Source organism: Sapajus apella, unplaced genomic scaffold, assembly GCF_009761245.1.
Source record: "Sapajus apella isolate SASKATOON/1434 unplaced genomic scaffold, GSC_monkey_1.0 scaffold11, whole genome shotgun sequence".
Taxonomy (NCBI): Eukaryota; Metazoa; Chordata; class Mammalia; order Primates; family Cebidae; genus Sapajus; species Sapajus apella.
Genome location: NW_022436951.1, coordinates 25,174,209 through 25,199,728, shown reverse-complemented (window position 1 = coordinate 25,199,728; position 25,520 = coordinate 25,174,209). Strand labels below are relative to the sequence as shown.

Sequence of the window (25,520 nt, the reverse complement as noted above, 5' to 3'; positions counted from 1 at the left end):
CTGGGTTCAGGCAATTCCCCTGCCTCAGCCTCCTGAGTAGCTGGGATTACAAGCACTCGCCACCATGCCCAGCTGATTTTTTGTATTTTTAGTAGAGACGGGGTTTCACCATGTTGACCAGGATGGTCTCAATCTCTTGACCTCGTGATCCACCCACCTCGGCCTCCCAAAGTGCTGGGATTACAAGCGTGAGCCACCGCGCCCGGCTCTTTTCTCTTTTTTTTTTTGACAGAGTCTAGGTCTCACTCTGTCACTCAGACTGGAGTGCGTGGTGTAATCACAGCTCACTGCAATCTTCATCTCCCAGGCTCAGGCAATCCTCCTGCCTCAGCCTCCCGAGTAGCTGGGACCACAGGCGTGCACCACCATGCCCAGGTAATTTTTGTACTTTTTGTAGAGATGGGATTTTGCCACGTTGTCCCGGTTGTTTTTAAACCCCTGAGCTCAGATGATCTGCCCACCTCGGCCTCCCAAAGTGCTGGGATTACAGATGTGAGCAAAACCTCTTATTTCTAAAGTACTATCTGGTTTAAAAGCATGAGAATAAAAGGAAACAAAATTAAACAAATATTCTCATAGACTTCACATACACCCAATTCTTCTTTTGAATTCTTAAAAGGACAGTAACGATGGACTCCTCTAAACCAGCAGTGAAAACGAACCTTGAACTGTGAGCTGACGGTGGGCCGCCGATGTTTACTTCCACATTTCAAGGTATCCTGGTTGTTGCGGCTTGAAACATGTTCAAAAAGATCGTAGATAAAGTCGAATCTGTGTGGGGCAAAAGCAGGACAGTAAGGCATACACACCCATTATTAGGTGCAAGATTACTGTAATTAATGGTGCCCTTTCCCAATGACAATTCAAAGTAGTACACCCTAGGCCTGGAAGAACTAAGACAGCTTCTGAAGATTTCAAACCAACCACTGCCAAAGAGTTTTAGGCACTGAAAACATGTGGCAGTGTCAGAGATCAGAGTCTTGCAGAGAAGGGGACTGGCCTGACAGTGACGCAGGGTGGTATTCCATGTAGGAGCTCTGTGCTTTCTGGAATGCCATCTAAACCTCTAGCCTCAGCTCCCTCGCCTGCAGAAGTGACAGATTTGTTCTGCCCACCTTGCAGTGTTGCAGAGATCAAAGCAGTTAACGGATGGAAAGGTGCTCCTGGGGAACACTAATTCCAGGGTGAGGCAGGCGATGGTTCAAATCCTGCCTCCACCACTTCCTAGCTGTGCTGCTTGGGCAAGATGTTTCATCTCTCCCTAAGCCTGTTTTTTGGGTTTTTTTCCTTCTGAGACAGAGTGTCTTGCGCTGTCACCCAGGCTGGAGTGCAATGACATGATGTGAGCTCACTGCAACCTTTGTCTCCCAGGTTCAGGCAATTCTCCTGCTTCAGCCTCCCGAGTAGCTGGGATTACAGGTGTTCACCATCACACCTGGCTAATTTTTGTATTTTTAGTAGAGACAGAGTTTTGTCATGTTGGCCAGGCTGGTCTCGAACTCAGGTAATACACCCGCCTCAGCCTCCCAAACTGCTAGGATTATAGGCGTGAGCCACTGCGTCCAGGCTTCAATAATTTTTTAATCTTCCTTGCATGGAAGGTATCATGGGCTATGGAGCTGGTGGCTTCACTGTCACCAGGATAGTCAGGGAAGACTTCTGACCATCTGCATCTCCCCAAGCAGCAATATTAGAGCTTTCCCTGGTCGCTTCTTGTTTTGCCCCAACCTTTGTCATTTCTGTTCTCGGGTGCTCTTTAATGCTCACTCTTTGAAGTTCTCTCACTGTGTTTTGAGCTCTTTGGAGAACAGCTTTGGTTCCATTAAAATGTCACAGATGTCAAAGGTGAAGGAGTGAAGCAAGCGAACAGCCCCAGCTCCTCAGTTTGCAAAGGGTAACCTGGGGTTGAGACAGGAAGTTCTCTACCCAACTCACAAAACTGCTTAACACAGAAGCAACTGGAGAAACTCCACCTTGCTGGTCTCTGGGCCTGCAATCTTTTCACTATGACAAATTGCTTCTACTTAACATCAACACAGGGCTTTTATTTAAATGTATCACATTAATTCCGATAACGAAGAAATTGCTTTGACGGCACGTGTTTAAAAAACACCCATCATTTTTACAGGTCTGAAAACTCACCTAAAAATAAAATAGCTACCCATGTTGTAAATAGTGAATCCTCACATGGAAGAACTAAAAAAGTCAGAAGATCAAATATTTCAAATTCTGAGTTTCTAGGCTGATACTACCACATATGGGCTCCCTTAGTCCCAATTCATTTCTAAGTGACAGAGTGGCCATCTCATATTTACATTTCTAAAAATATTATAGCTTTTAAACTTTTTTGCTACTTTCCTTCCTTAGATATTAAAAATGTGCTTTTGTTACAGATTCCTACCAGATCCAATGCAGGCACTGAAAGCTTTCAGGCAAGGGTTTTTTCCCTAACATCTTTCCCTCTTATAAAGCCTCTAAAAATGGAACACTTCTTGGACTAATACATATAAATATCTAAACTAATCACTGAAAGTTTCTGCCTGTTTTCTTTATTGATTTAATGGTGTAAAGTTATAATTCATGAATGAGTGAATATGTAATAAATTTATAATTATAGCTGAATTAAGATGTGTTTATTTTCTTTGACATTCCTTACTAACTAGAGACATAGGAGTTCTGTAAAACCAAGGCTGAAACCAACTTAACACACAGCTCAAAGCTCCCTGTGAAGAAAGCAGGTCACAGTGCTTAAGACCTTAGGTTCTAAAGCCAACCAGACCAGATCAAAACTGGGCTTGATGGGTCACTGGCTACCAGCTGAGAGGTCTTGGGGAAGTCACTTAACAGCTTTAGTTAAAGCCTCAGTTTCCTCATCTGCATAAGAGGATTAATAGTAGGTTACCTATGCCTCTGTGGTTTATTTCGGTAGCTCACTAAGCTGCATCATTGACTGTATTATTAATATTTTATTTATGTATCTATTTTTTGAGGCAGAGTTTCACTCGTTGCCCAGGCTGGACTGCAATGGCACAATCTCAGCTCACTGCACTCTCTGCCTCCCAGGTTCAAGCGAGCTTCCTGTTTCAGCCTCCCGTGTAGCTGGGATTACAGGCACCTGCCACCATGCCCAGCTAATTTTTGTATTTTTAGTAGAGATGAGCTTTCACCATGTTGGCCAGGCTAGTCTCAAACTCCTGACCTCACGTGATTTGCTGTCCTTGGCCTCCCAAAGTGCTGGGATTACAGACGTGACTCATCGGGCCCGATCTTGCTTATATGATTATATTATACTTTTGAATCATTTTATTGATGAAATATTACCCGGGGAAAACAATTTTAAGTTTCTTATGTAATAGTAATGTTCTGTATTTGTGAATTAAGAACATTTGCACAAACATTCCTTTGCCTGCTACAGACTTCCCAGGGAGAAGACTGGCATACCGGCTTTCTCTTAGCAAGTTGAGCAAGTCATCTCGAAATGTATCTCTGTTTTTCTCCAAGATCCCACGGACATCATATTGCACCTAGTTTTAAGAAAAAAGAGAGGAGTAAACTGACTGAGAGAATAGCTCCCGGTCACAAGCAACTTCCTTAAAAGATCCACAAAAGAAAATAATTCCAATACATTTATTTATTTATTTATTTTTTAAGAGACAGGGTCTTGCTCTGTTGCCCAGGCTGAAGTGCAGTGACAGTGATCATGGCTCACTGCAGCCTCAATTACTTAGGCCCAGGCAACCCTCACACCTCGGTATCCAGAACAGCTAGGACAACAGATGTGTCACCATCCAGGTTAATTTCTTAAAAAAATATCATGTAGATATTTTTTATATCTATGTTGCCCAGCTTGTCTCAAACTCCTGGCCTCAACTGATCCTCCTGCCTCAGCCTCCCAAAGTACTGGGACTACAGGTTCATGTGAGCCACCACGTCCAGTCCAATAAACTCATGATTAGCTTCTGAAATGTCTGTTTTCTCTGAATACCAAAAAGGCAAATATCAATAGGTATCTTAATAAAAAGTTACCTCTCCAGCATAGTGCTTCACGCCAAAATTGTTAACTGCAACTCTGGGCTTCACATAAAAGTGATTATTCTAAAAAAAAAAAAAAAACAAACATACAATGCCTTATTTCACTCACTGATTTCCTTTGACTTCCAGAGAATGCTAAACACAGCAGACAGTGACAATCATTTCCAAACTTGCTATGGATCTGAGTTTCAGTACACGACATATAGACCACTTTATAAAAACTATGTTAACTCTCAACTTTATCATTGTAATAGATTAACAATTTTAAGTTCTCTAAATAAACTTGGGCATTCTGACAAGCAGCCCCAAATCTAACCCTTTTGCTTATTTCAATTCAGTTCTAGTAATAGGTGAACAGCTTTGGTTTGAGAATGAAAGTTCAACGCGGGAGGCACAGTTGGGCCAATGGACTGACATGTCTGGTTTGTGACCCTAGCCCACAGATGTGCTACTCCGATGTGATTAGGAATTGGCAGGTTTCCACATACAGCATGCTGACTATGTAGCTTCTCCAATAACGTGCTGTCTGTGGCTTGAGGAAAATGGCTTTCTTCATTAATGAGGGCTAGGAGGCCAAGTTTCTAGAAGAAAGAAGAGAAAGAAGAAACGAATTAAAAGTTGAATGTGGCTGGGTGCAAGGTGGCTCATGCCTGTAATCCCAGTACTTTGGGAGGCTGAGATAGGTGGATCATTTGAGGTCAGGACTTCGAGGCCACCCTGGTCAACACAGTGAAACCCTGTTTCTACTAAACATACAAAAAAATTAGCCGGGCAGGGTGGCACACACCTATAATCCCAGCTGCTGGGGAGGCCGAGTCAGGAGAATCGCTCGAATCTGGGAGACGGAGGTTGCAGTGAGCCAACATTATGCCACTGGACAGTGGAGTGAGACTCACACTGTCCACTGGGTGACAGAGTGAGACTCTGTCTCAAAAAAAAAAAAAATAAAATAAAGGAAGTTGAATGTCTGCCTCCTAAACTATTTTAGCTCTTTTCTACTCTCTATCAAATGAGTGGTGAAAAGAAAAGGCATGGTAATTTCTTGATTGGAAAATCCATAATGATACACTATAGAGAAAACCAATTAATTTAAGTTCTATATAAATCCTTAAAAAAAAATTGAACCCATTGCAATTTTGTGGATAAAACTTTTAAAACGGGCAAATCTATATCGGTACTGGCAGGACTTTTCTTCCGACTTAAAATCTAAGGGAAGCCAATTCACACACACTGTTGATTCTAAAATACTGAGTTCAATGAGACAATAGGTTTGAAGCAGCCAAGTATTTAAATTCAATCTTGCACATTTACATCTATGTTTCCAAATGGTCCATTGTGTTCTAAACATTCACGTCTTTGATGTGCGTGTTGGCGCAGGTTATTTTGTTCCCATACATATGAATCAGCCCAGCTGGACACCCTTGGGACTATAACCATTCTTCAAAAATACATTACCTTCTCAATCAAGTCCAGGCATTCTCCATTGTCTATCCAGTCAATATCTTCCCACACCAATCCTTCCCTGTAGTAAGATTTAAAAGAGCCAAGTTAAATGAAAACATAGCTTTGAAACTATCTAATCTAGTTGCTGCTTTAAAAAAATTAAAATGGAATTCTATGAGTGCTTACCGGCTATATTCTAGTTGTTCTAAAGAAAAAATATGCTTGTTGAAGTATTCCTGAAGTTTCTCATTTGCATAGTTTATATTGAACTGTTCAAAGTGGTTAACCTAAGGAGGGAAAGCATTCAGTAAGTATCTTTAGCGCACTCACTATTACAGCTAGTGCTCGACTTACAACCACGATTGGTTCCGACAGACCGGTCGTAACACGATTTGGTCGTAAGTTGAGTAGGCTATATGTACAGTACTGTGAAAAGATGTTATAAAAACCTTTAAGTCATATTTTACAATTTTCTTTCATTATTGTTATATATCATAATTTTCTTTGTTCATTTTATGCCATTTGTATCATCTCTACACCATTTTGTTTCTTATTTTTACATTCGTCAGGTTTAAGTAAAACACTGCATTACCAGTAGTAAAGGTTGACCTGAATGCTTATTATGAAAGCATTCTTGTCAAATCTCATTTTTAAAAAGCCACCTTAACTTGTGGTAAAGGTGCAGCCTTGTGTAAAACTGTGGAATATTTACAGATCACTGAACCACGGTGGTCTACGGTTTGAAGTGAAAAACCACGGCACATGATGAGTTTGGAAAAGCAGAAGAGTATGAACTATGTTAAGTCTTAGGGTTAAAAAGGACTAGTTGCCAGGTATTTATTTATTATCATTGTAAACAGAAAAGTAAATCATCACAATTTTACGTGACTTTCCATGGGATACAAATATGTAGCATTCATCATAAAAGATGTCATCTGGATATCTTGTTCAAATATAATTTAAACTTAGTATGTTCTAATATTGTTAAAGATACAGGGATATAAACCACTCACATTTTAGTAAGAAAGGCAGGAAAATGACTAATAATGATATGATATAGCATATATGTTTATGTGCTATATGTATTGTCCCGCACTGTCGTACGCCCAGCTGGGCAACGTTTGCGCTGCCAGACGCGGAGCAGTCATGGCTAGCGATTGTGGTCGTAAAGTCGAATGGTCGTTAAGTTGATCAATACCTGTATATGGAAAGGTGAAGGAAAGACAAAAAACAGATCTGCGAAGAAAAGTATCAGTGCTTGTTGTGTGGTGTGATGGCTCAAGCCTGTAACCCCAGCACTCTGGGAGGCTGAGGCGGGTGGATCACCTGAGGTCAGGAGTCCAAGACCAGCCTAGCCAACATGGTGCAACCCTGTCTCTACTAAAAATACAAAAAAATTAGCCAGATGTGGTGGCAGACACCTGTTATCTCAGCTTCTTGGGAGGCTGAGGTGGGAAAATCACTTAATCTGGAGGTGGAGGTTGCAGTGAGCTGAGATCACGCCACTGCACTCCAGCCTGGGAGACAGAGTGAGGCTCCAAGTTAAAAAAAAAAAAAATTGTTTACAGAGATTTGTTCAATAGCAGCTAATCATGGACAGAAGAGAATTCATGTGCTGCACTGTTAGGAAGCCTACCTCAAAGTTCTCAAATCCAAAGATGTCAAGGATGCCAATAGATTTGAAGTCCTCATTGCCTTTGATCCTGCTGTTGATCTTCTTGATCACCCACTCAAAGCAGCACGCATACAGAGCCATGGCCAGGGAGTCCCTGCTGTCTACTGCCTGTGGGAGAGGAAGCGGCACAGACCCAGCTGACCCCAGGCACCCCAGACAGGCAAGGCCATCCTGCCCCACTCGAGAGACAAGCACGAGACTAGCATGGCACCTGGGCTTCCAGTGCAAAGTCAGTCGATACCACCCAGGAAAGGACAGATATCTAAAGAAAAGATAAACTAGAGTTCATAGCTGGATGCGGTGGCTCATGCCTGTAATCCCAGCACTTTGGGAGGACGAGGCAGGCGGATCACAAGGTCAAGAGATCGAGACCATCCTGGCCAACATGGTGAAACCCCATCTCTACTAAAAATACAAAAAATAGCCAGTCGTGGTTTGTGTCTGTAGTCCCAGCTACGCGGAAGGCTGAGGCAGGAGAATTGTTTGAAACCGGAAAACAGAAGTTGCAGTGAGCCGGGATTATACAACTGTACTCCAGCCTGGTGATAGAGCAAGACCCTGTCTTAAAAAAACAAAACAAACAAACAAAAAAACACTAGAGCTCATATATTTACTTTCTGTTAAGATTAAATACCAGGATTCCAAACTCAACTTTCTATGCTGAGTTATACAAAAGACTCTAAAGCATAAATACAGGTACAAATGTTACCAGGTTTAAACAATAATTAAGATGCAAGTTTTTTTTTATTTTCTCATTTTCCATTTTCCTTTGTATTTACAAAGTTTTTCTTCATAATGTGGTCAGCATTTTTATTTGTCCAATTAAAAACACATTAGAAGAGTGTGATGGTGAATACTGAGTGTCAACTTGATTGGACTGAAGGATACGAAGTATGAATCCTGGGCCCATCTGTGTGGGTGACATCTGAGTCAGCGGGCTGGGGAAGGCACATCCACCCTTAATCTGGTGTGCACAACCTAATCCGCTTCCAGGGAACATAAAGCAAGCAGAAAAACATGAAAAGGAGACATGGGCCTAGCCTCCCAGCCCCCATCTGTCTCCCGTGCTAGGCACTTCCTGCCCTTAAACATCGGACTCCAGGTTCTTCAGTCTGGGGACTTGGACTGGCTCTCCTTCCTCCTCAGCACACTGACTATTGTGGGACCTTGTGATTGTGTAAGTTAATACTTAATAAACTCCCCTTGATCTGTCTATTTGTCTATCATATTAATTCTGTCCCTCTAAGGGAACCCTAATACCAGAGCCAGCAGATACACATGAGCTCAAGGTGCTAGCAGAGGCAAAAATGAATACAACATATTGTTATACAGCTTTCATTATAATAACAACACATTATTGCTGTAGCTAATATTTATTTAGTGCTTACTCTATACTGGGCATTAAATGTTCTGCATGTATTTGTTGTTTTTATTCTTATAAGAATCCTATGAATTAGGTATGATAATTATCCTTGTCTTATAGAGGAGAAAACTGAGGTATAGTGAATAAATTTCCCAAGAATAAACATTAGTAAGTAGAAGGGTCAAGTTCAAAGTCAGGTAATCTGCATTCAACCCATCCTCTTAAACAACAATTAGATGTTGCTTTAGACAATTAGACAACAACTCAATAGCTTTGCCTATTCCCAATCCTTGGGTGTCTTCTTTATTTTGATCATGAACCAAAGTCATTTGAACAGTTATTACTATATTTCAGTTATAATATAACTGTTATTATGATTATATATTGAAATCAAACCTATGGATCTGAAAACCCACGAGTGTCTCATAAGGCAAGGTTGGCTGGCAAACCGTGTGTACCTGTTGAACACTGAGAGGCGTGAGGATCTCTTCTCCCCTGAGGAACATTGATCTCTGGGTCAGAGCATCTGTGAGCTGTGTTGGGTCCAGCCCAAGTAACTCTGCAGATCTGCCCAAAGCTGCAAACAGAGAATAAGACAAAGGTGAAAGGACCCACTGCCCCCAAGAAGCTAACCACCCTTAGTGATACCTTCATGCAGAGAACACTCCTGAATCCCTCAGGCAGAGTTTAGAGATTGCATGTTATTGCTAAGTTATTCCGTCCCTTGGTGAATCCTAGGTTAGTAGCATAGATCCTTGGGCTTGGATAAGTGAGATCTGCTAATCCCATGGGTGTCCCCAGGATCCTGTCAGAAGTTTGCAACTAATTTCTTTCCTTCTTTTTTTGGGATGGAGTCTCACTCTGTAGCCCAGGCTGGAGTGCAGTGGCATGATCTCGGCTCACTGCAACCTCCACCTCCCAGGTTCAGGTGATTCTCCTGCTTCAGCCTCCTGAGTATTTTTAATAGAGGCAGGGTTTGAGCATGTTGGCTAGGCTGGTCTTGAACTCCAGACCTCAAGCTATCCGCCTACCTTGTCCTCCCAAAATGCTGGGATTACAGGTGTGAGCCACCATGCCCTGCCTACTACTTTCATTAAGAACACTAAGATGTTACCTGCTTTTTTCACTCTCCTTCTCTCAACAGTATACAGATGAGTATTCCAAAGGCTACCTAACATGAGGTATTTCAACAAATTAAATGCAGAAGAGATATGACAACCCAACTTTCTTTTCTTTTTTTTTTTTTTTTTGAGATAGAGTCTTGCTCTGTTGCTAGGGTAGAATGCAGCAGTGACACGATTTCAGCTCACTGCAACTTCTGACTCCTAGGTTTTGCTTGAGTTAAAATTTTTTTTTTTTTGGAGACAGAGTCTCACTTTGTCACCCAGGCTATACAGTGCACTGGTGTGATCTTGGCTCACTGCAACCTCCACCTCCCAAGTTCAACAGATTCTCATGCCTCAGTCTCCCAAGTAGCTGAGATTACAGGTGTGCACCACCATGCCTGGCTCATTTTTGTACTTTTAGTAGACACAGGGTTTCACCGTGTTGGCCAGGTTGGTCTTGAACTCCTGACTTCAAGTGATCCACCTGCCTTAGCCTCCCAAAGTGCTAGGATTACAAGCGTGAGCCACTGTGCCCAGCCAAAAAGTTTTAACTTTTTTTTTTTTTTTTTTTTTTTTGAGTCGGAGTTTCGCTCTTGTTTCCCAGGCTGGAGTGCAATGGCGCAATCTTGGCTCACCGCAGCCTCCGCCTCCTGGGTTCAGGCAGTTCTCCTGCCTCAGCCTCCTGAGTAGCTGGGATTACAGGCACGCGCCACCATGCCCAGCTAATTTTTTGTATTTTTAGTAGAGACGGGGTTTCACCATGTTGACCAGGATGGTCTCGATCTCTTGACCTCGTGATCCACCCGCCTCTGCCTCCCAAAGTGCTGGGATTACAGGAAAAGTTTTAACTTTTAATGTGGTAAACATCAACAGATACATCCCACATAAACAAAGCTCTCAGGTTCTATGATTTTTGAGAATTTTATTAAGAGGTGCCAGGTGGAACTAGACATTTGAGAATTACTGACCCGCAGTACTAGGCTTCTCTAGAACCATTCTGAACCTGAACTCATCCAATTTCCAGCTTCCATGACCTCACCTATTGCTTCCATCAGAAAAGTTTTAAATATTAAATACATAAATCACTCTAGCAAAATGACAACAGACATAGCTATGTTTATTAACTGATTTTTTTTTTTTTTTTTAAACGGAGTGTTGCTCTGTCACCCAGGCTGGAGTGCAGTGGTGCTATGTTGGCTCACTGCAACCTCCGCCTCCTGGGTTTAAGCAATTCTCCTGCCTTAGCCTCCTGAGTAGCTGGGACTACAGGCACCCACCACCATGCCCAGCTAATTTTTGTATTTTTAGTAGAGATGGGGTTTCAGCATTTTGCCCATGCTGGTCTCAAACGCCTGACCTTGTGATCCACCCACCTTGGCTTCCCAAAGTGTTGGGATTACAAGCGTGAGCTACTGCACCCAGCTAACTCATTTTATCTTGACAGCAAATCTCTGAGACACTGTACAGGTGAGAAGTCACGAGTGGTCAGGGGATAAATAACACAGGAAACAGCATGAGGCAGGGGAGGGTTATGAACCCATCATCCTGGCTTGCAAAACAAAGGGCCTTAACCATTCTACCATGCCGGCACTCAACAGGAGTATGCCACCTGACTCTCAACACTTCCCTATGTCGATTCCTGGTTGCTCACATTTCCATGTATTTGACTCATTCTCCTTCTTTCTTTGTAAGAAAGAGAACACAGCTGCTATCCCAATTCACTAGTAACTTTTCATACACTCTGAGCCTTTCTTAACCGATGCTTCGTATCTGATATAGCTAACATTCTGTAGATCTCTATTAAAGGAGTCAGAACATTTTCTCTCTCTCTTTTTTTTTTTTTTTTTTGAGCCATGATCTCACTGTCACCCAGACTGCAGTAAAGTGACGTCATCTCAGCTCATTGCAGCCTCGACTTTCGGGGGCTCAGGTGATCCTCCAACCTCAGCCTCCTGAGCAGGTGAGATTACAGGGGCACGCCATCATGCCTGGCTAATTTTTGTATTTTTAGTAGAGATGGGGTTTGGCTTTATTGCCCTGGCTAGTCTTGAACTTGTGGGCTCAAGCAATCTGCCCGCCTTCACCTCCCAAAGTGCTGGGGTTACAGGCAAGAGCCATAGTGCCTGGCCAGAATTTTCTCTCTAAAAGGCCAGATAGTCAATAATTTAGGTTTAAGTTTCCTGTGAGGAACAAACAAGGAACAAAGGGAGGGAGGAGGGCAGGCAGACGTAATCTTACCTGTTTTGAAGGAAACCTGTGCCCCACCAGCAGTGATAAATTCTATGTTCCCAAGATGCAGTATACCCGCGAGCAGCCTCAACACTTCCCGAACTTCTTCCTTGCTGAACTGCATCACGTCCATTGCCGTCTAGAAGAAAATAAACGCATTTAATTTTATGTTGTTTTTTTGCACTGAAGAAAATGTAAAATACCCCTGACAATATAAAATGACCAGGTGTTATTCAAAAGGCAAGGAAACAGACCAGGCACGGTGGCTCACACCTGTAATCCCAGCACTGTGGAAGACGGAAGCAGTGGATCATGAGGTCAGGAGGTCAAGATCAGCCTGGCCAACACAGTGAGACCCCACCTCTACTAAAAATACAAAAATCAGTCAGGCATGGTTGCGCCTGTAGTCCCAGCTACTTGGGAGGCTAAGGCAGGAGAATCACTTGAACCCAGGAGGTGGAGGTTGCAGCGAGCTGTATTCCAGCTTGGGCACCAGAGTGAGACTTCATCTCAGAAGAAAACAAAAAAGCAAACAACCAAAAAAATAAAAGCCAAGGCAACAAAAAATAGATGCATAACCACTCACTTTTTTTTTTTTTTTTTTTTTTTTGAGACAGGGTCTCGCTCTGTCACCCAGGCTGGAGTACAGTGGCATGATTTTGGCTCACTGTAACCTCTGCCTTCTGGGGTCAGGCGCTTCTCATGCCTCAGCCCCCCGAGTAGCTGGGATTACAGGAGCATGCCACAAAGCCCAGCTAACTTTTTTTTTCCATTTTTAGTAGAGCGGGGGTTTCACCATATTGGTCATGCTGGTCTCGAACTCCTGAACTCAACTGATCTGCCCACCTTGGCCTCCTAAAGTGCTGGGATTACAGGCATGAGCCACCACGCCCAGCCCATAACCACTCACTTTTAAAATGATGAAGACTTTACACAGTACACATAAAAGAAGGAAGATAAAGAACTACAGAACACTCAGAGATGATCAATGAAATAAACACAGTGTCTGCCTTACATATAAGCCTCCTACATATGGTACAAAAGAATTACCTCAGGGAGTTGCAGTCATGACAACGATAAAAAAATAGTTTTCTAGGCTGGGCTCGGTGGCTCATGCCTGTAATCCCAGCACTTTGGGAGGCTGAGGTAGGTGGATCACGAGGTCAGGAGATCGAGACCATCCCAGTCAACATGGTGAAACCCCATCTCTACTAAAAACGCAAAAATTAGCCTGGCATGTTGGCATGCACCTGTAGTCCCAGCTACTCAGGAAGCTGAGGTAGGAGAATCACTTGAACCCGGGAGGTGGAGATTGCAGTGAGCAGAGATTGTGCCAATGCACTCCAGCCTGGGCGACAGAGCAAGACTCTGTCTCAGAAAAAAAAAAAAAAAGAAAGAAAGAAAGAGTTTTCTGTACAGCTAACAGAACGTAATGAAAAATAAGTTATTCTTTAGGTGCAAAAAGGTGGAGAGGGAATACTTGCAGAGGGGTTTTTGTTTTGTTTCATTTTGTTTGTAGAGATGAGGGTCTCACTATGTTGTCCAGGCTGGTCTCGAACTCCTGGCCTCAAGCAATCCTCCCATGCTGTAGTTCTTTATCTTCCTTCTTTTATGTAATTCCAGCCTTCCAAAGTGCTACAACTCCAGGCACGAGCCACCATGCCTAGCCAAGAGTTTTAAAAAATTAGCCAGGTGTGTTGGTGCGTACCTGTAATCCCAGCTCCTGGTGGCTGAGGCAGGAGTATTGCATGAGCTCAAGAGTTCAAGGTTACAGTGAGCTATGATCACATGTGTACTCCAGCCTGGGTGACAGAGTTAAGACCTTGGCTCTTAAAAAAAAAAATTAAATAAATGTTGATGGAAAATCTAAATAGATCTGGACCTGTCTTCCTTGGACAGTCATCACATCTCTATTTTTAATTTCTCCAAAGGATTTTTTAAGGTCTTATCTTGGCTTCAGGATGCTACGTGGAAATTAACACAATGCTGTTTGGGGAAAAAAAAAAATAAATAAGCACTTACAGGAATTTGTTACCAACAAGTATCTCAACAACTGAAGCCAGGTGTTTTCTGAATCATGTCTAAGATTTGCTCATTTTCTATTGTGACTGAGGAGCTGCATTCTTATGACCAAAAAAAAAAAAAAAAAAAAAAGCTACTAAAAAGGAAAAGAAAACCACACACACATACACACAAACCCAGGGGCAGATTTGTTGGCAATAGGGATGAAAATGACCTACAAAAAGAACTTGGACCCACACAAGGACCACGGAAGAGTAGGAAGGAACCCACGCACCGCTCTGAAGCAACAGAAATTGCAAAAGGAAACAACTGGAGATTTAACACTGCGAAAAGTTCCATTTCTTTTTTGAGATGGAGTCTCGCTGTTTTGCCCAGCCTGGTGTACAGTGGTGCACAATCTCGGCTCACCGCACCCTATGCCTCCAGGGTTCACGCGATTCTCCTGCTTCAGCCTCCTGAGTAGCTGGAATTACAGGCATGAACCACCATACCGGTAATTTTTGTATTTTTAGTAGACATGAGGTTTCACCATGTTGGCCAGGCTAGTCTCAAACTCCTGACCTCAGGTGATCTGCCCACCTCAGCCTCCTAAAGCGCTGGGATTACAGGCATGAGCCACTGCACCCAGCCAAGATTAATTTCTTTATAAAGAAAAAGCAATAATGGCAGAAAAAAAAGGCAAACAATGGAGAGGGAAGGAATGAAAGCTCCACTGAAATATACATGAATGACAAAAATAGGGAGAAATGCATATCCAGAGTACTGTTTTCCTTCCCAGAAATCGAACATGTACAAATTAAGGTAAATATGAGATCAGTTCTGTCAAATTAGCAAGAAATTTTGGAATGATAAAGATTGGCAGGAAAGAGACATTTATATACTGCTTGTTAGTGCTATAAATTAGTATAATCTTTTCGGAAGAACAACATGATTATCTGACAGAATTGTCCTATGTACATAATACGTATATAATATTAGAATTTTCATATCTGAGAAAAAAAACAACAAAGATTCAGAGAAGAAAAATAACTTTCTCAGGGTTGCACAAGCAAAATTCAAAGTCTGGCCCAACTGACCCAAATCTAGGAACTTACTACTATTATTGATTACTATTATTATTTTGATATAGGGTGTCACTCCCATCACCTATGCTGGAGTGCAGTGGGTGATCACGGCTCACTGCAGCCTCAACCTCCCAGGTTCAGGTGATTCTCCCACCTCAGCCTCCTTAGTAGGTGGGGTAACAGGTGGAAACCACCACACCTGTCTAATTTTTTGTACTTTTAGGAGAGATGGGGTTTTGCCATGTTGCCCAGGCCAGTCTCAAATTCCTGGGCACAAGCAATCTGCGTACCTAGGTCTCCCAAATTGCTGGGATTACAGGCATAAACCACCATAACCAGTGAGGAGCTTTTTATTATCCACCCAACTCTATTACTTTATAAAGGCATAAAAAAAGAAATCTACATAATCTCCCATAATTTCAATGCTAAAAATTTGTTTCAAGGAAAATTTCAAGAGCAGGAAAAAAACCTTTAGAAAATATTCACCACCATTGTTACCTTACTAACACTTTGAGAGAAAAAAAAATAATTCTAATTATTCTACGATTAGACAAGTTAAATATAGTAAGTTATATAAATATTGTTTACTTTTTTTTTTTTTTTGAGATGGAGTTTCACTCTTGTTGCCCAGGCTGGAGTGCAGTGGCATGATCTCAGCCCACCGATGCCTCCGCCCCCAGGTTCAAGCAATTCTCTTGTCTCAGCCTCCCGAGCAGCTGGGATTATAGGCACACACCGCCATGCCCAGCTAATTTTGTATTTTGAGTAAAGACGGGGTTTCTCCATGTTGGCCAGGCTGGTCTCGAACTCCTGACCTCAGGTGATCTGCCTACCTCGGTCTCCCAAAGTACTGGGATTACAGGCGCAAACCACTGCACCCAGCCTATTGTATACTTTTTAAAGAAAAGTATGCACATTATATGGAGACACAGTTATATTTACTGTAGCTTTCTATAAAAAAGCAAAAAAGCTATTTTGTACCCATAATTATTTTTAAAATTCAGGCTGGGAAGAAAATTGATAAAATTGAAAATATTTCCAATAGTTACTGTTAAGGGTTAACTGTGAGTTTACGGTGCTGGCAGGCTCAGGAACATTCTATTCTAGCACGTCTTTTTAATGCTGCTGCCAATATTTTTACAACGAAAAAATGAGACAATCAATGGGTGAATGGATAAACAAAATGCTGTCTAGTCAATGGAATACCAAAGAAAGCAATTACTAGTGCTACGGGCCACGTGGATGGCTGGAGGAAGCTAGACACAAGAGAATACATAGTGTGTATTTTAGTTACATGGGACTCGAGAGAAGATAACCGTACACTGGAAGAACTAAATCAGTAGTTTCCTAGGGCCAGGTGTGAAGGGTTAAGATTGCCTGGGAAGGGGCAGAGAAACTTTTGGGGTGTAAGATTCCTTTTTATCTCGATCACGGTTGTGGGTAAATGGGTGTGTAAATTCAAAGTTCATTGCAATGTATACTTTTTTTTTGTTTTTTGGTTTTTTTAGACAGAGTCTCGCTGTGTGGCCCAGGCTGGAGTGTGGTGGCGCCATCTCAGCTCACTGCAACCTCCATCTCCCAGATTCAAGTGATTCTCCTGCCTCAGCCTCTCGAGTAGCTGGGCCTATAGGCACGCGCCACCACGCCCAGCTAATTTTTTTTTTGTATTTTTAGTAGAGACAGGGTTTCACTATGTTGGCCAGGATGGTCTTGATCTGTTGACCACGTGATCCACCCACCTCAGCCTCCCAAAATGCTGAGATTGCAGGCGTGAGCCACCTCATTTGGCCAGCACATATACTTTAAATGGGCACATTTTATTATGTGTTCATTATATCTCAGTAAAGTTGATTATAAAAATTAAAATACCATGACTTATTTAAAGGTGGGAAGGCAATCATTTCATGCATACAAACAGAAACCAACACAAAGAATAAGAACTACTGATCAAGTCCTTATCAATAAAAAAAGTCTATGAGAAAATAATTATTCAAATTTAAAGATATTTATCAGTGACTTTTTCTAAAAGGAAAAAGCAAAGAAATACGGTTAGGAAATGCAAAATAATTTATTCTCAAGACTTTTAAAATTGTGTTAAAAACCATATCAGCTATGAGCAAAATAATAAAAAGCACCTACATTGTACAAGAGTTAAATTTTTCCCTTTCTATGATTAGAGTTTTCTTCATATATGACAAGACATATTCATAACTAACATATAAACATTTTCTAGCTGGGCAACATAGCAAGAACTCCATTTCTTAAAAAATATAAAAATTCGCCTAGCATGCTGCCATACACCTGTACTCCTAGCTACTTGGGAGGCCGAGGCAGGAGGATCCCTTGAGCCCAGGAGTTCAAGGGTGCAGCAAGCCATGATCGCACCAGTGTGCTCCAGCCTGAGCAACAGAGTGGGACCCTGTTTCAAAAAAAAAAAAAAAGTGAAATAAGTAGCGGAAAATTTCTAACTGCCAAAGAAAAAATATTGACACATACCCCATAAATAAAAATTCTTGGTTAAGTTCTAAAAAAACATACAAAGGTTGTATAAAAAGATATTTAAGCAAACGAAAAAAATAAATGTGCTTACTATATTAATAAATGTGTGGACTTCTTTGCTTTCAAGTCTAACTCTAAGTGACTGGGTAAGCAGTTAGTAGTGCCGTGGTAAGTGGCAACTGCATTCCTCATAACATGGGGTAAATTAATGTCTACAAGCAGTTCTCACCAATGCAGACATGTATGCTAAAACTGAGGGCAAGAGTCTCTATTTATTGTTTCTTACTCTCCTATTTCCAATCTGTTTCAGTAAGCAATCTTCACCCTTGTGACAACAGTAGCCACTTTAAGGCTTACTATACTTATTTTAATATTTCAACACTAGGCCTTACAACTTAAAAAAAAAATGGGAAATTCTCAGTATGATTCAGCACATAAAAAATTGATGCTTGTGAATGGGAATGTGTGGGAGGAGGGGTGACAAATACATGGTAGAATCCCAATCATCATGCCCAAAAGGAGCTCAGCTTGTCACACTGGAAACAAAGGGAGAAAAGGAGTGTCACCATCAGAGAAGGCTAAGGTACCTCCGAAGAATCTCGGAAGAAGCCGGCTGGGCGAGATGGCTCATGCCTCTAAGCCCAGCACTTTAGGAGGCTGAGGCGGCAGATCACCTGAGGTCAGGAGTTTGAGACCAGCCTGATCAACATGGAGAAACCCCGTCTCTACTAAAAATACAAAATTAGCTGGGCATGGTAGTGCATGCCTGTAATCCCAGCTACTCCGAGGCTGAGGCAGGAGAATCGCTTGAACCCAGGAGGCAGAGGTTTCGGTGGGCTGAGATCGCACCACTCCAGCCTGGGCAACACGAGTGAAATTCAGTCTCAAAAAAAAAGCAATCTCAGAAGGAGTCAACAAATCGTATGTCTGAAAGGGTGACAGGGAGGCTATTTTGGGCACAATAAATTACAAATAAGTAACTCAATAATAATTTATAACATAATGTTATATTTTATTGAGTAATATGTTATTTTAAAAATACGTTATAATATAAAATTGGCTGACCACCCAAGTTTTCCAACACTGAAAGAGACTGACATTTCCAAGTTTTGCAAAATTAAAGTATAAAGTTGGTCCTTTAAATTTTAGTAAAATCTGACTCACGATGAATAAATTTACGCATGCACACACAAGGTCGCACACCATTCAAATCCCACTGATATACCCAAGAAGGCCCATGCAGTCAGGAAAACCCAGTCCTGATCAGTGCCAGGCATGTTGTAAACATTCAATATTTGTGGAGTAAAAGAATAAATAGATGATCACTCAGCAAAGACTCCTGTTACTTCGTACACATTTCATCAGCCACTATCCGGGTGAGCCAAATGCAGGCAATAAAATAAACTAGTTGTTACTACTGACTTGGAATAGCTTTTCAGCCTGACCTAACACTTCAAGGCGCAATTTGAAGGGCTGTATAAGAAATGGCTAGGAAGTTTAGCATCGGTTCATTGCCTCTGCCCCAGGAAAAACTAGGTCTCTCTGCAAACTGCTCAGAATATCTCATGGATACTTTTTTATAGTAACGTTTATTGTAGCCGATGATACATTTTAAAAATAAATAAGGCAAATTCTCAATGAAATGAGAAAATTCTTAAAAAGGTCCTATTGCCAGAATACACTAACATTAAAGTTGGTAAAAAGAAACATGGTTTTTTGTTTGATTTTGCTTTTGAGACAGGGTCTTATTCTGTCATCCAGGCTGGAGTGCAAAGGCACAATCATGGTTCACTGAAGCCTCGGCCTACCTGGGCTCAGGCAATCCTTACACCTCCAAGGTGGCTGAGACTACAGGTACAACACCATGCCCGGCTATTTTGTTTATTTATTTAATTTTTCTTGACAGAGTCTTGCTCTGTCGCCCAGGCTAAAGTGCAACAGAGTGATCTCAGTTCACTTCAACCTCCACCTCCTGGGTTCAAGCAGCTCTCCTGCCTCAGCCTCCCTAGTAGCTAAGGTTACCAGCACATGCCACCACACCTGGCTAACTTTTTTATTTTTAGCAGAGACGAGGTTTCACCATGTTGGCCAGGCTGGTCTCGAACTCCTGACCTCAGGTGATCTGCCTGCCTCAGTCTCCCAAAGTGCTGGGATTACAGGCATGAGTCACCATGCTTGGCCATTTGGGTATTTTTTTTTAAGAGATGGGGTTTCACCAGGTTGCCTCGCTGGTCTCAAATTCCTGGGCTCAAGTGATCCGTCCACCTCAGCCTCCCAAAGTACTAGGATTACAGGTATGAACCAGAATGCTCAGCTGATTTTCTTTTTTCTTTTTTAGTAGCTAAAAATGAACATCAAAAGTAATCTTTTCACAGTGATTCACATAAATCATTTCTCTCCACTTACACTGTAACACATTCTGTGAACAAATTATCCTTGAGCCCCAAATTTATTACATAAATTACATTTATTACATTTAATAACATAGAAAACTTTGCTTATATAAAAAAACGTGGTCTCTTTCCTTCCTTTGGTTCCACGGCCTGTGGGAAATGGAGCTTTGTGGAACAAGATGAACTCCATAAAACACAAGTGTGATACCAGTTTCAGTCCTTATCATTTCTCCAGCAGAAGGCAGGCATGCTCTCTGATTTCTCCAGCAGAAGACAGGGACTCTAGACTGATTTGTACACTGCAGTCTCCCTGGTGTCTAAAACAGTGCCTGGCACACGGCAGGTATTCAAAGATGCCGAATGTTTAAAAATCAACCTCAGCCAGGAGTAGTGAGTGCCATTTGTTAACCATGTCTGTGTCACTCTTGGCTGCAGAGTGCGGCATGAGACAGGCCCACTGGTATTGATAATGACACTTACATTTTATTACAGCAAAAATGTCATGTGTATGATGTTAGTAAACATCAGCTAAGTTTTCACGGATACACCAGCTAGACTAACACTAAAAAGTAATTGCAAATTAGATATTTAAGGATCTATAAATATCTTCTGTAACTATAATCTATTAGCTAGAATAAATGTGTTAGTTATGTTATGTCAATGTCATGTATACATTTCTCTTCTTTTCCAGATGACTGACATATCCTTTTGTCATAAAACCAAATTTCAAATGCCAAAACCTATTACTTCAATTTAGCAATAAAAGCTAGCAATCACTGAAGGGAAGTCAAGTTCCAAAAGTTTACTTGTAGCTGACAAAAAGGACAGTTCTGAAGCGGAAAATGATGTCCCGAAAGAACACAGAGTGACACCACCAGATTCTCTGATTTCTCAGGGTCTTCCCAGGACAAGGGTGCTGCCACCTCCAAGGACTCCCTAGCGGCCAGCAAGCGAGCTCACAGGTGATGGGACCTGCAGTGACACTGCCTCGTGGATAACCAGCCATCTTGTCTGAATTCTTTTACCACAATTATTCTTTACTTCAAGAAAGAAACAAGAAATAAACAAAATAGGAAAAAACATGGAGAGAAGTCTTTTTTTTTTTGCCCTGCTCCTCAAAAATGAGAATGAGAATGTATTCTAAACATCTAAACGAATGGCGATGGAAGAAGGTTTGAGTAGTGAGAGGTCTAGAAGGCAAAATAAAATTAAAATTAAAACTTAGAAAAATACTTCATAAAACCTACTGTTCAAGGCCAAATCCCATACTTCCTCCGGCAGACGCCGAAAGGGGTCTGCGGGAGGCTTTTTGTTAACACGTTAAAAGAAAGGAGACATGTCTCGGGGAACCACTCTGCATTATAAATGGCAGATTCTGTCATCTTTAATAGGGAGGCAGATGGGAAAACAATCATGTATTATAGTCCATTCTGTTTGGAATTTCATTTTCATTTATTAATTTTTTTTTTTTTTTTTGAGATAGAGTTTCCCTCTTGTTGCCCAGGCTGGAGTGCAATGGCACAATCTAGTCTCACTGCAACTTCCACCTCCCGGGTTCAAGTGTTTCTCCTGCCTCAGCCTCTCAAGTAGCTGGGACTACAGGCATGCGCCACCACACTCAGCTAATTTTGTATTTTCAGTACAGAAGGGGTTTCTCCATGTTGGTCAGGGTGGTCTTAAACTCCCGACCTCAAGTGGTCCTCCCGCCTCTGCCTCCCAAAGTGCTGGGATTTCAGGCATGAGCCACTGCGCCTGGCCTGGAATTTCATTTTTAACTTAAGGGACATATGTTAGCCATGGCGAAATGATGCGTGATTTATATCCATTTGTTATATACTTTGATTTCATTCCACAGTCAGTTCTAACAAATAATCTACGAGAATGAAAGGAAATATGGAACGATGAGCTGTTAGTCTTCCAGTTGCAGCCTATGAGGAGGAATGTGAGGTACACTGAAAGCAGACAGTACCTGCTTTAGTGTTTGTGATTCGGAGTTAGACAGTGTATGGATATGGGCTCCATCAGGTACTGGGTAAGGTTGGTCTGGTCACCAACTTCTCTGAACGTTAGAATGGAGACAACCATACTTCCTACACTCGGGGTTGTTGAGAATGATTACAAAGTTAACTCCACCTAAAGTTTGTAACAGTAAGTGCTGCTAAATGTCAGCTGCATTTGTGATGATTAGAATGATAATGACTCGATTCCAGGTGCATTGCACCTAACTGTTCTAGTAAGGGCCCTGGGAAAGGACTTAAGATCACAATGATGAAATTTCCTGGCCACACTCGGATCGAGTGGGGCGATTCGTAATGCTCCATGACCGGGCTTCTTAAATGCAGACACCCTGTAACAAAGCCCTTGCAAGAGACTGTGGCATGCCGCAATGCAGAGTCAAGATGTCTACTGTTCATGCAACCAGAAATGGTTATCACAGGCCACGAGGACTGGATGATACCTTAACAGTGAGACAGCCAAATGCTTAGGCAGATAAAATGGGGTCCCTGGAGAATCTCCGATCGTCCCAAGAGTGTTTACATCAGATGCTTTTGTCTCCATGAGGAAACCTGCCCAGGGCTTATCTGGGCAAGCCCACAGTGGACTGGAGCCTGACAAGTGCACTGGGAGAAGTGGGTGGGGCCAGGGGGTAGAAATACCTGCTCTCTTCCGCTCCTGTAATGACCTGGGAATCAGCCTGACCTGCATACTGGGGGGAAGTGGGTGGGGCCATGGGGAAGTCTTCCATGGGGGAAAAGAAGCCTGCTCTCTTCCGCTCCTGTAGTGACCTGGGAATCAATCTGTGAGGTGGCGGCTGGTGAGCAGGAACCCCTCTTGCTTTGCTAAGAGTTTTTCTTTATTTCCTTTCGCCCAATAAAATCCTCACCTACTCACCCTTCAATGTGTACGTGTGCCTATGTTTTCCTGGTCGTGTGACAAGAACCCAGGTTTTAGCTGAACTAAGGAACAAAATTCTACAACAGTCACCTGGGCGAATGGTTGGCAGATTTGTTTTTAGCTACAGAATCTGTTTTTCAAAGAAATCTTACTTGTAAGCACCAAAATAGAGGATCTGCTGGCTCCAAAGTGAAGCCCATGATCTGGGGGTTTTTTTTAGGGGCGGAGGGTACTCTTTCTGAACACACTGTCCCAAGTCAGCCGCCCATCTGCCTTGAATGACATGGGCGCTCGCTTACCTTCTAAAGAAAGCAGATTCCTCAAATCCCTTTCTGCCTGGAAGGCAGTATTTATTATGATTTGGAACAAGAAGGAGATACCTATTCTCATCCACTGGTCCAAATGTAATTACTTCTATTTCTATTTTAAAAGCTATTTTGAAACAGAAAATGAAATCTGTCACTCTTAATAGGGAAACAATTTAAAAGTAACTTACAATAACTTCCCTAAAGGATGCCTGGTCACTGATTGTCTTGTCTTCCACACATCCAGACTGATTCAAGTAGTGGTAGTTCTCCGGCGTAGATAAATAAAATTCTTCTACAGAAAGACAAAGAAAAATACTACGTCACAGTTGTCCAGGACAAGACGAAATTCAGAGTTTTCACTCTGACTTTTTTAAAAGTATATATATATATATAAAATTCTCTGCTCCTAACAGTCCCCCATAAAGATAATGAAGTTCTTTCTTAATTATCATCTAGGTAAAATAGAAAACAATTAGTGAAACTAAATGAGATGATTAAAACATGTTACTGAAAGAACAACTGATGAGGATCCTCTTTTATTGTTTTCTCTTAAAAATCTTTTTTTTTTTTCTTCTTTTTTGACATGGAGCCTAACTCCGTCACCCAGGCTGGAGGGCAGTGGCATAATCTTCTGCCTCCCAGGTTCAAGTGATTCTCCTGCCTCAGCCTCCTGAGTAGCTGGGATTACGGGTACATGCCACCACACCTGGCTAATTTTGTGTTTTTAGCAGAGACAGGGTTTTACCATGTTGGCCAGGCTGGTCTCAGACTCCTGACCTCCAGTGATCCATCTGCCTTGGCTTCTCAAAGTACTGGGATTACAGGTGTGAGCCAACCACACCCGCCCAAAAATCAACTATTTATAAATTAACTTTATTCAGGGCAGTTGAAAAGTAAAATGTTATGTCTTTTTCCATAAATGTCCTTTACATTAAAAATGTACCAAGTCGGCCGGGCGCGGTGGCTCAGGCCTGTAATCCCAGCACTTTGGGAGGCCGAGGCGGGTGGATCATGAGGTCAAGAGATCGAGACCATCCTGGTCAACATGGTGAAACCCCCGTCTCTACTAAAAATTCAAAAATTAGCTGGGCGTGGTGGCGCGTGCCTGTAGTCCCAGCTACTCAGGAGGCTGAGGCAGGAGAATTGCCTGAACCCAGGAGGTGGAGGTTGCGGTGAGCCGCACTCCAGCCTGGGTAACAAGAGTGAAACTCCGTCTCAAAAAAAAAAAAAAAAAAAAAAAAAAAGGACTACCAAGTCTCAAAAAAAAAAAATTCAAGGTTTCTCTATTGATAATTTTCTCCCTCTATTATTTCTCTCTACTGTAAATTCAGCATCTTTTTGGTGTTTGCACAATGTAAATTTCATTGCTACTGGTGGAATGTCAGCATTAAAACAGATGTCTTCTCATTGGCTGACATCTATTTAAATGGAAGATGAGCTGCTAGTCAGCCTTACCCGGCTGCTATCCCACTTACTCACCTCTTTCTTCATGTTCCAGCCCTGCCAGCAGTGCATAAAATATGTGATAATTCCTTTCCCCGGGATTTTGCCTTACTACTCGGTTCTGGGGAGATAAATCAGATTTATATTCAGAGATGTTTCCTCTGCTTAATTCACACAAACCAATAATTTCTGAAAATTGTTATTATGAAAGAAAATGTGGATTAAATCAAGTTTACTTACTTTTTCTAATAAATCTTCATGTGAAAAGCAATGGCAAGTCAAGGAACAAAACAAAGCCGTGCCATCCTCAACCATTCTTTCATTTTCTATCCTTTGCTACACTAATAATTACAGCTCCCTGTTCCTTTGACACAGAAACTTCCAGTGCCAACAGACAAGCAAACAAAACATAGACGATTTCATCTAAATCCAATTCTAGACCTGACACATGGCATCCTGTCAGGTACTGAACTAACTGACATAGTCAATTTCAAACAAATACCAAATGTTTAATGATGAATTCAATGTTTCAGATTATGGAAATTATATCAGAGATTTACAAAACAAGTATGGTTCTTTATTTCACAGAATAATTTTTTTTTTTTTTTTTTTTTTTTTTTTTTTTTTTTAAAGACAGAGTCTTGCTCTGTCACCCAGGCTGGAGTGCAGTGACGCAATCTCCACTCATTGCAACCTCTGCCCCTCCAGGTTCAAGCAATTTTGCCTCAGCCTCCTGAGTAGCTGGGATTACAGGCACATGCGACCACACCTAGCTAATTTTTGTGTTTTTAGTAGAGACGGGGTTTCACCATGTTGGCCGGGCTGGCCTTGAACTCCTGACCTCAAGTGATCTGACCCCCTCGGCCTCCCACAGTGCTGGAATTATAGGTGTGAGCCACCAAGCCCAGCCACACAGAATAATCTTAAAAAATTATTTTGGACCGGGCGCGGTGGCTCACGCCTGTAATCCCAGCACTTTGGGAGGCCGAGGAGGGTAGATCACAAGGTCAAGAGATCGAGACCATCCTGGTCAACATGGTGAAACCCC

The 25,520-nt window shown here is 42.0% G+C and overlaps 1 protein-coding gene across 2 annotated transcripts in view; it reads right to left on the bottom strand.

Moving 5' to 3' along the window:
* MYO10 (myosin X) overlaps positions 1–25,520 on the bottom strand; it is a 273,707-nt gene that overhangs the window by 99,973 nt on the left and 148,214 nt on the right. For both annotated transcript variants that reach the window (XM_032279066.1, XM_032279065.1), the window contains exons 7-18: positions 24,713–24,726; positions 24,509–24,593; positions 23,218–23,321; positions 11,858–11,987; positions 8,972–9,090; positions 7,112–7,258; positions 5,662–5,762; positions 5,488–5,554; positions 4,521–4,613; positions 4,027–4,095; positions 3,442–3,524; positions 663–771 (exon numbers count right to left, since the gene is read on the bottom strand). In XM_032279066.1, coding sequence (XP_032134957.1) covers positions 663–771; positions 3,442–3,524; positions 4,027–4,095; positions 4,521–4,613; positions 5,488–5,554; positions 5,662–5,762; positions 7,112–7,258; positions 8,972–9,090; positions 11,858–11,987; positions 23,218–23,321; positions 24,509–24,593; positions 24,713–24,726 — 1,121 coding nt within the window. The remainder of the gene's footprint in view (positions 1–662; positions 772–3,441; positions 3,525–4,026; positions 4,096–4,520; positions 4,614–5,487; positions 5,555–5,661; positions 5,763–7,111; positions 7,259–8,971; positions 9,091–11,857; positions 11,988–23,217; positions 23,322–24,508; positions 24,594–24,712; positions 24,727–25,520) is intronic.